Genomic DNA, 10,000 nt, shown 5'->3' on the forward strand with positions numbered 1-10,000 from the left:
GTCTCCGTCCTCCATGTCCAGCTGGGCCGGCGTCTGGCCGTGCGTCACTTTGGACCCGTCGAAGTGGAAGCGGACTTTTCTCTGAGCGCTGCCGGACATCCTGGACAGATACTGGGAGAAGACAGGGCCCAGCGGTGCGTCCTGAAAAAAACCAGAGGACACGTTTGTGTCTCGCTGCCACTGAAGACACAAACCAGACAACAGAGAAGAGGAGCAGGTACGAACTCTGTGCAGAGAAAACTCCTGCGAAGCGTCTCTGTCTTTGCTCTGCAGTCGAACAGTGATGACGTCGCTGCCGTCAACGGCTGCTTTGCTTTTATCGTCGGCGGCCATGACGACACACTCTGCATCGAGAAGAGGGACAAGGTTCAGTTATTTACTTCGATCCTCTGCAGTTTGATCGGTGACCAGTGAGAATCAGAACATTTTATAAAAATTATTAATGATGTTACATCACAACATTACATGCAAATTCTGCACGAATGGCAAATTTAAGTAAAACCCTTCATTCATTATTTTTGATTGACATTTGTGACTGTGGAGGCAGCTGGGAGAGAACCTTCACCGGAGGACGAGTCAGGTGAGAGCTGTTAGCTGATCCTCAGGTTTAAAAGAGGACACGCTGAAGACACTCAGGAACTCAGACGCACGGGACACTGGCAGACTCACGCAGAGACCAGAAAGCACCGAGCCGCAGAGTCACTTTAAGTTAGTTTATGTTTGTTCACATGTGTGTGGTGTTGCAACAGCAACAGTTCTGTCTCTGTTGTCTCTGCTGTGTGTGGCAGAGCCCCGTGGCCTGGTCGACTGCCACACTGACATAAACAGAACTTGATTCTGATGAGAATCTGTGAGAACAATTCACTAATTAGGTTTCTTAAAATAACGGCTGATTTACTGACCTAAAATGTCTGCGATGCCGAGACCGATCTCACCAACCGTGGAATCTATCGGCAGCTCGACGTCCTCCCTCAACAACAGGAGGCGAGGGGGCGGGACGTGAAGGATGGCAGACAGCTGGGCCAACACGTTGCTTAAAGGTGTCGACTAAAACATAAGAACACAAACTGTTAAAGAGGACAAACAGTCGACACCAACTAATGCTACGATATGTATTTGAATGTTTTACGAGTGGCGTCTGTGCGTACGTACCGACAGTACAGGGATCTTGTGGATGTCCGTTCTGCAGCGGATCTTGAGGGAGATCTCGTGGAGTGAGGAGCTGTACAATGAACTACATGAGCCCGAGTCAGGGTTCGTTAAGATGACAACGTCATCTTGCTCTTCCTCGAACGCTGGAGTCCGGGAGCCTCGGAGGCGCCTGGACCTTTTCTGTGGCTCCGGAGACATGGGGGAGTTCACCACCTTGAGCCTCCTGTCAATCTCACTGAGGAACAAAAACAACCAGAAACTGTTTTAAAGCCCAAAATAAACACGAACCAGCTTCAACAAACCTTATGCCAAAAATACGGAGGAAACTGACGGATACAACAGATAAAAGTTGAAGTGAAATGAGTTGTTTAATTAAAAGTTAGTGGATTTATCCACCTGGGCAGGTCGTAATGGGCGGACCTTAAACTACTAAAGTCGTGTCAACACCCACAGACCGATGCTGCTGCCCCACTGTGCTCCACTGTGACGGTGGGCTGGCAGGAGATGATGGAGGCCGCTGAGGCTCCTGGGAACCTTCAGTGCAACAGAAATATGTTTTGTAGCCACAGTCGTGGTCCTGAGCTCTGCAGCTCCTCCGACCTCATGACTCGGTGTTTGCTCTGATGTGCACAGCTGAGACCTTTTAAAACCAGGAGGTGTGCGTCTTTACAAATCAAGCAGATCAAGCACCTGAACCAAGAATCCAGACTCACCTGATCTTCCTTTTCACCTGACTGGACTGTTTCTGGACCAGACTCTCGGGCGGCGGAGGAGACGGAGAGCGAAAGGTTTCTCTGACATGACATGTGTGACAAGACAAAGCAGACAAACTCAGTGCGTGTGAATTCCATCCCACTTCTTTATTTTAGATGTGAGGGTATTCTGTTTTGGTATAAACAGGGAGTGAAGGGACTCTGGTGTATTGCAGCTTGTTCTACGGTGGATATAATAAATGACTACATCATGGTTCTCTGAGCTTCAGCACTTACAGTCCACCATGTTCTGCTTTGTTCCCCACATGTTCTGCTTCCTCCTCCTCCTCCAAGTCGCTGAGGACGAGGGCAGCTACCTTCGTTTCTCGAGATGACCACAAACTGTCGTCTGCAGCGTCCTCTGGTCACAGACAGGAACAATCAGCTGCCACAAAGTTCCATCCGGGATTTATTTTGTTCCCACACTTACAGCATTATTTAGAATTCCATTTATACCTGTGGTTTCCTTTTTAGTGAACACATGATCCATTGGCTTCAGCCGCAGACTGCTGCTCACCTGGAAACAGAAGCACTCAGGTGAGAGAGAGAAGACATTGTCAGAGAAGCTTCTTTGGGCAGAGCGCTGGTTCCTCACCTTGTTGGAGTACACTGGCACCGGGACAATTGCTGAGGGGTCGAGGATGCGTCTGCGTTTGGGCGGCGGCTTTACAACCTGCACTTCACCGTCAGATACCTTTACATCGTGAAGAGAAGCTCAGGTGAGACACGACATCTTTTTGAAATGAGCCAGAAGTTGTGCTACAGTGTGTTTGATTCAGGAGACAAAACAAACTGGCTCTAGAGTTTGTATCTTATCTGAAGGCCACCACAGGTTCATGATGTCCGACTGAATAAAGATGGACGACGTGTCTCCACTTCCTTCGTTCATCAGAAATGAAGCCAACTTATCTTGGACATGAAGGCTGCTATCTGCCACATGTGTCTGTACAGAAGTGATCTGAGACTTTCTGTTACTTGTGTTGGAACCGGATCGCAGCTGTGTGCAGTGTAAACAATCCCGTAGACCGACCGGTGACAGAGAACTCAAATATCATTATCCAGTCTCTAGTGTGGAGCCGGGGGGTCGATACACAGACTCTACCAAAGAGTGTCAGCTGTCAACCATCTGTCAATCATCTGTTTTGATATCATCAAATAACTGATTCAAACCGAACGGATCAGAAACACTTGAACAAACATCAGTGAGATGAGAACGACCTGAAATGACAGAAACATCTTTACAAACATTTATTTAACGTCTACTTTGAGTTTTTTTATTTAGTCCGTGTCCCATCTGTTAACATGGAGGTCAATGACCTGTACTGCAGCCAGACACCAGGGGGCGATCCAGACTTCTTTTGGCTTTACTTTTGGTAGCTGCCGAGTCGGCCATCTTTGTTTTCAGGTTTTGTGAACTCCTGAACTACGTAAAACTTTGAAACCAGTTTTAACGTGAACTTTATTCCTGCTGATACTTTTACGTAAACAAGCCGTTAACTAGCGGGTTGTCACGTGGTTCAGAGTTTCTCTTCTTGTCCCTTCAGAGTTAAAGTCGAGCAGTTTGTCACAGACTGAAGCCTGACGACACAGTAGCAGAGGAACCTTTTATTTTGAAAGCCTCGCTGGTTGCTAGCTGTTCTCATGCTAACGCTAAGCTAACCCTGCACTTTTACACTGTCTCCGCGGCCTCACGTGACTTCTCACGTTTCTCTGTTCGCTCGCGTTAATTGAAACATCGTTACGCTGCCCGCTGATGACGTCACTCCTCTGTTAAGTGTCGGTTAACGGTTAAAAACAGCGGAAGTTAGAAACTCACCGGATCCGCCATGTTGGCTCCTCTACCCGCGCTTTGTTTGACGCCTTCACGGACTGTGGGACATCATGACTCGTGTTGTGTTCAGGGTCCGCGTCAGTGTCGGTAGCATCAGCATCCACAGTGAAGTTCTTATAACTTCACCTCCCTGAACACCTGACTTTACAATTTCATTTATTTATATATCTTTGACTATTTTACAGATTTTATATTTATTTATGTTTTTCTTTACTCTCTGACTTTTCCATTTAATATCTGACTTCTTTTTCTCATTTTATCTACATTTTAATCCGTTTTGATATTTTCATTTTGTTTTTTCTTTTTATTAGTATTTTATATTTTTCTCATCTTTTCATAACTGTCTATTATTAACTTTCTTTTTTTCCTGCCTTTTGTGTTTTCTCATTTTCTCGCTTCCTGTTAATATTATGTTGCTTCTGACTTGACTTTGCTTTTCTGGTTAATCTTCTGGATTATTTGTCTGTTTTTTGTGTCTCAGAAAGTTTTATTCCAGTTCAAAGTAAAAACCAGATCAAGAACTGATTATAAATAAAGACGTGTGACTGATGAAGTTTGTCTTGTTTATGTTGATTCTATGTTGTGTGTGTGTGTGTGTGTGTAGTGAATAACAACACAAAGCGAGAAATGATTTGTTTAAAACATGAATCAGTGACAATAAACACTTGAGGTCAGAAACAGATGATCACAGACTCTTGAAAGGTGTTGATCTTGTACTGGTCACGAGCAGCAACAACAAAATGACTGAAATCAGCGTGAAACTGTCGGACTGGTGAGTGGATGTGTTCCAGTCTACACATAAAGAAAATGCTGAATATTCTCATCTTTATCATTCACAAAAAGATTTTATAAACATCATGGCCATAAGAAAACAATGTTTTACAGTTATACATTTTTTTATTCCACAAAAGTCCAGAATTCATTAGAATCTGTTTTTACTTCATCACAGCTAAGGAGGCGTTCAGGTCCCCACGGTTAATTTCAATTCTTCTGTGAGTCTGGGGTTAAATAAGCTGCTTTCAGACACTGAACTCCACAGTTCCTCTGTATTTTCTCCAGAGGAGGATCGTGTGTGAAAACAAATGTCCGAGTGAGAGGCTCCACAGTCTCTGCAGACTTTCTCTGCCTGACCTCCTGTATAAAGTCCGTAAAAATCCAGGAGAATCCGATGTGTGAACACAGCAGAGGATCCTCCACTGATTCACTGAGTGAGTGTGTGGGGGGGGGGGGGGGGGGGGGGGGCGCTTCTAACTCGTGACACAAACATGAAGAAACTAAAACAAAGATGTCTGGTGAAAAAGTGCTGACACACACGATGAAGACACAGACGAAGATGTGAAGAGAGTTTGTGGTGATCAGAGCTGAAGGTGTCAGGTGATGTCAACATGATCACATGACCTCTGCAGCAGAGGTCACACGTCACTTCCTGTCTCTGTCTGCTGCACCCGGCTGCCCCCCCTCTCACCTGAACCAGGAGGAGGATCTGATGATGTTGTGAACGAGTCTGTGCAGAAAACCTGCTGCTGAGTTGTTCAGCTGTGAAACACAAACTCTGGAGAAGCTCTGGAGACGATTCTCTGGATTTGACCTGCAGGTCTGAAAACAGCTACAGCCTCATTGTAAAATGTCTGTTCTGGGATGTTTTCACTCGACTAACGAACGTCTCCCACTTCAGCTTCAAACGTTTTTTTTATTTGCTTCTTGACTAATCATCCAGAACCTGCTCCTGAACATCATCTCTTATAAAAACTGAAAAAGTTTCAAACTAAACAATCACACAGGCTTCGTCGGTGCGTTCATGCTTCAGCTCTTCAGATCCAGAAACCCGTCACTTCTTCTTGTTCTCTTTGCAGGCGACCACGTATCGCTGAGCCACGTTCAGAGGAGGTGAGTAACCGTCAGCGTACGACGTGTCCTCGAACAGCACAGAGTAGTCGTCCTGAGGCTGTCGACACACACACACACAGAGGTCAGAGGTCACAGACAGGAAGTCATTCATTCAGCTACTCAGATCATCTACAGACTGACTGGAGGTTATTTATTAGTTTTAAATGATAGATTGGCAGGATTGTTAATATATTTACAGATTGTGCTGTAAACACAGATTGAACTATTATGATTTAATTTTAGATCAATTTAAAGACGATCATGCAAAAAACAATCTCCTGCAGACAGTGGCCACCAGGAGGCGTCTGTTTTCAGAGGGTTAATTTGAGCTGGTTCATTTTGTGCAATGTGAGGAAGTAGAGACGTGTCGTCCATCTTTATTTAAAGTCTTTGTGTAAAAAGGCTGCTGAGCTGCGAGTCTCACCCTGTGTGGGGGGGTGTGGATGAGGGCCCGGTAGAAGCAGGTGGTCTGGGGGTAGAGGGCCAACACCAGCTGGTCTTTGCTGAACAGGGCCTCAGGGTCTGTCTCTGGGTTTGCCTTCCACTGAGGCAGAGGGATGATCCGCCGTCTGCTCAGAGTGTGTCTCCTGATCCAGAAACACAGAGAACAACCTTTACTCTTCTTCATCAAATGGAACCAACGACTCGAATCATCTGAGCTCTCAGCTTCGTTTAGTTGATGTGTTTCGTTGTGAACGAGTCTGACTCCTCCGGCTTCTTCACATGAGACACACTAACTACACAAAATGAGTTCATGTGTGAAAACATCAAGAACAAATCAGGACTTTATGTTTAATTCTGACCAATAACGACACAGTTGTGACAGAGAAAAATGTTATAATCCATATAAATGAATGAGTTGAATTACAGCCAATCAAAGGTTAATGGTCAATAATCAAAGTGATCAATTAAATTAATTATTAATTATTAATTAATTAAGGACGACGTGTTGGTGATAAATGTGAGAGATAGTGAATGTGAAGCTGTGACTCACTCTTTTCCTTCTTCATCAATGTCGTCCACTTCGTATCTGGAAGAAGAAAACATTCAGAGCTGTGATGTCACATCCTGTTCTATAACGTTATGATGCGTTGGAAGCGTGCGGCGCTCTCACTTGTTGGTGGAGTGGTTGTAGCTGACCACCTCAGCCAGGATCCACTGCTCGTCTCCGTCCACGGCTTTCACCCTCGCTGCCACTTTGTCGCCCTGTTTGGCCACGTAGTCGCTGCTGGCAGGCGTCGCCCCGCACAGAGGGGGGGGGCTGAAAGAACAGGTAGAACTTTCTGAATCACACAAACTTCTCTGCTGTTCATTTAGTGTTTCTGGTTTTAGTTGGTGAGTGAGTTACCTCTCTCCGGGCTTTCCGATCCACAGAGGGAGCGTCATGGCCGACTGCTGGAGGAGCGTCATCAGGACCCCGCGCCTCATCGTCTTCCTGGGCGGGTCGCTGTCACTGTAAACGCCGGCCATCTTAGCAGCTGTTTGACAATTCAGAAATGAAGTTAAGAAACACAAAATGGAAAAAAACACAAGCAAGAGTGTGATGTACTTGTTCATACCTATCCTCCTCTCCTCCAACAACGACTTGATTTCTGCGATTTTATCAAGAGCGTGACGCAGGATGCTGTGGGGGGTGAACAACACACATGGATTTTCTTTTTATGCTCTGCAGCCTTGAGAAAACTATGAGAATATGTATGATGGGTTAGAACTGAAGCTCTGTGTGAACGGGATTAAACAGAAGCATCAGGTATGAGGAGGTAAAGAATCTCAGGCCACATCCACATTAATATGTTTTAGTTTTAAAGAGATATGTTTGAGCAGTAAACTAAATTATATAACTTTATTTGATGAAACACTGAAATGTTTGATTTAATATCACATTTATAAATAATCTACATTTATGTGTTGAACGTGGGTCATATCGCCACCTAGTGTTTCAAACTGTCTTAGACCCAACAGAACCAATGTTTACGTTAAGTCGTCATACATAACACATACACACATAAGACAAAAACACAAGCAGCATTTACACAAGTCTCTGATTCAGAAGCTGGTAAAGTGTGGACGCCAGGTGTAACCATAGCGACAGTGGTGTGTTTTCACACACAGTGTGGACGGAGCCTCAGCGCTCAGCGTGGTCTCTCACCTGCACTCGGCCTCGGCATCTGCTTTAGCTGTGGTGTACAGTCCCCTCAGCTTGGTCCTGTAGTACGGAGAAGCTGAGGAAAAAGACAAAATGATGGAATAAGTTTGGAGTCAACAGAGACACAGTTAGAAAAAGTAAATGATGTTTGAAAACAGCAGAATATTAAGGTGTGAGGATCATGAGTGTGTGGATGGAAACAGTGAAGTGACTGACTTTTGTTTTCAGTCTGCATCCTCTCATGTGTCTTTTGAATGTTGAGCAGATTGTGTTCACTCCGGGATCTTTCCTCCTGAAAACAGAGATTATTTGGATCTGGATCAATTTAACTGACGAGTCTACGTCCAGGTAAAGACTTGACTCCGCCCTCACCTGCGTCTGTTTGATGAGCTGATGGAGCTCCGTCAGCAGCTCGGCGATCTTGGTATCAGCTGACATGTCCGAGCCTCCGAGGTTCTGACAGTCACAGAGTTTTGTTACAACAAACCAGAGGACGATTTAAGACTGATCAACATTTCATTGGACATTTCCTTTGGTTCAGTATTAAAGCCAAAATAATACAAATTAAAGTCCAGAATCACACGAGTAGAAAGTATTTTGCTCTCGGACTGGAGAGGATAAAACTCATTTACTAATTTGTATCTGTTCCGTTGTTTCTGATGAACGTATTGATTAATTACTTATTGCTTAAGTTATCACTTTACTATAAACTGAACCATTTTACCTGGAAACATGACAGGAACTGATTCGTAGGAGCACAAGTACAATTGTAAACATTTTCCTTAGTGTTAAAACTTAAATTAACTAGTTAGTGTTATTATAATATTTAAATATTTAATAATAAGATTGAAATCAAAGCTCTTCAGGTTGTTAGATTCCAGGAAAACAGATCATCTCTGAATTAACAGATTTCTGAATGAAGTTTGGTTTAAACTTCTCTGATCGAGATAAAAAGGTTCGTATTTTACATTTTAGTCAGAAAAATCAATTGGTATATATATAATGTTAGCTTCTATGCTAACTGTACGTTTACACTGTAAATAAACTGGTTTATAACGTTAGCTTCATTGCTAACTGCACGTTTACACTGTAAATCCTCTGGTTTATAACGTTAGCTTCAATGCTAACTGTACAGTTGATAAACAGGTTTATAACACTGTAGCCACTGTGCTAATCGTTAGCTGAGTTAGCAGCTTCGCTAACATTCGCCTGGTGGTTGATCTCTAAACGGAGATTTGAGCTCGTGGCTCCGCGTCGAGGATCCGCGTCGTTCAAGCTTCTTCATATTTTCATGTGAATCAAAAGTTCGGTTTCTTACTGTGAATCTTTCTGTTTATTTACTGACGAACTGTTAGCTGCACGGGCTAGCTCCTTCTGCTTCTTCTTCGTGTTAGCGTGAGTCCGTGAGGCAGCGCCATGGTCTACACCGCCCCCAGCTGGAGGAGAGGGGAACTGCAGGTTTGGTACAGAACACGTGGAGCCACAGAAAGTTGAAATACTAACAAACTGAGACATGGTCATTTATAATCACATGACATAACACACCACAACAACACAACAACACAACAACACACCACAACACAACAACACATCACAACAACACAACAACACAACAACACATCACAACACAACAACACAACACACCACAACAACACAACAACACAACAACACAACACAACAACACAACACAACAACACAACATCACAACACAACAACACATCACAACACAACAACACAACACACCACAACAACACAACAACACAACAACACAACACAACAACACAACATAACAACACAACATCACAACACAACAACATAACACACCACAACAACACAACAACACAACACAACAACACAACACAACAACACAACAACACAACAACACAACACAACAACACAACAACACAACACAACACAACACAACACAACATAACAACACAACAACACAACAACACAACACAACACAACACAACACAACATAACAACACAACAACACAACAACACAACACAACACAACATAACAACACAACACAACAACACAACATAACAACACAACAACACAACACAACAACACAACACAACACAACAACACGTCAACACAACACAACAACACAACAACACAACACAACAACACAACATAACAACACAACAACACAACACAACAACACAACATAACAACATAACAACACAACACAACAACACAACATAACAACACAACAACACAACACAACA

The 10,000-nt window shown here is 43.8% G+C and overlaps 3 protein-coding genes across 3 annotated transcripts in view; 1 reads left to right on the forward strand and 2 right to left on the reverse strand.

Moving 5' to 3' along the window:
- LOC117766019 (protein spinster homolog 1-like) overlaps positions 1–3,855 on the reverse strand; it is a 12,058-nt gene extending 8,203 nt beyond the window's left edge. The window contains exons 1-7 of the mRNA XM_034592719.1: positions 3,721–3,855; positions 2,500–2,598; positions 2,361–2,421; positions 2,142–2,265; positions 1,866–1,946; positions 1,153–1,387; positions 903–1,047 (exon numbers count right to left, since the gene is read on the reverse strand). Coding sequence (XP_034448610.1) covers positions 903–1,047; positions 1,153–1,387; positions 1,866–1,946; positions 2,142–2,265; positions 2,361–2,421; positions 2,500–2,598; positions 3,721–3,732 — 757 coding nt within the window. The 5' untranslated portion in view covers positions 3,733–3,855. The remainder of the gene's footprint in view (positions 1–902; positions 1,048–1,152; positions 1,388–1,865; positions 1,947–2,141; positions 2,266–2,360; positions 2,422–2,499; positions 2,599–3,720) is intronic.
- Positions 3,856–5,405: 1,550 nt separating this feature from the next.
- sgf29 (SAGA complex associated factor 29) lies at positions 5,406–9,228 on the reverse strand. The gene is made up of 10 exons (XM_034592736.1): positions 9,087–9,228; positions 8,141–8,224; positions 7,985–8,060; positions 7,772–7,844; positions 7,182–7,246; positions 6,971–7,100; positions 6,737–6,883; positions 6,617–6,652; positions 6,047–6,209; positions 5,406–5,680 (listed from the first exon to the last, which is right to left on the reverse strand). Exons 2-10 carry the CDS (start codon positions 8,204–8,206, stop codon positions 5,564–5,566), a joined length of 873 nt encoding a protein of 290 aa, XP_034448627.1. The 5' UTR covers positions 8,207–8,224; positions 9,087–9,228; the 3' UTR covers positions 5,406–5,563.
- Positions 6,656–10,000, forward strand: part of nupr1b (nuclear protein 1b) — an 11,093-nt gene continuing 7,748 nt past the window's right edge. Inside the window, exon 1 of the mRNA XM_034592746.1 lies at positions 6,656–6,664. The gene's annotated coding sequence lies outside the window, so the exon portion shown is untranslated. The remainder of the gene's footprint in view (positions 6,665–10,000) is intronic.

Source organism: Hippoglossus hippoglossus, chromosome 8, assembly GCF_009819705.1.
Source record: "Hippoglossus hippoglossus isolate fHipHip1 chromosome 8, fHipHip1.pri, whole genome shotgun sequence".
Taxonomy (NCBI): Eukaryota; Metazoa; Chordata; class Actinopteri; order Pleuronectiformes; family Pleuronectidae; genus Hippoglossus; species Hippoglossus hippoglossus.

What these genes read in the sequence shown, in the direction of transcription:
- sgf29 (XM_034592736.1), bottom strand. Translation starts at nt 8,206, where the DNA reads ATGTCAGCTGATACCAAGATCGCCGAGCTGCTGACGGAGCTCCATCAG. An exon ending in TACAACCACTCCACCAACAA is followed by an intron (nt 6,653 to 6,736) that starts GTGAGAGCGCCG and finishes TTCTTCTTCCAG; the next exon opens with ATACGAAGTGGACGACATTG. An exon ending in ATTGATGAAGAAGGAAAAGA is followed by an intron (nt 6,210 to 6,616) that starts GTGAGTCACAGC and finishes TTTCTGGATCAG; the next exon opens with GAGACACACTCTGAGCAGAC.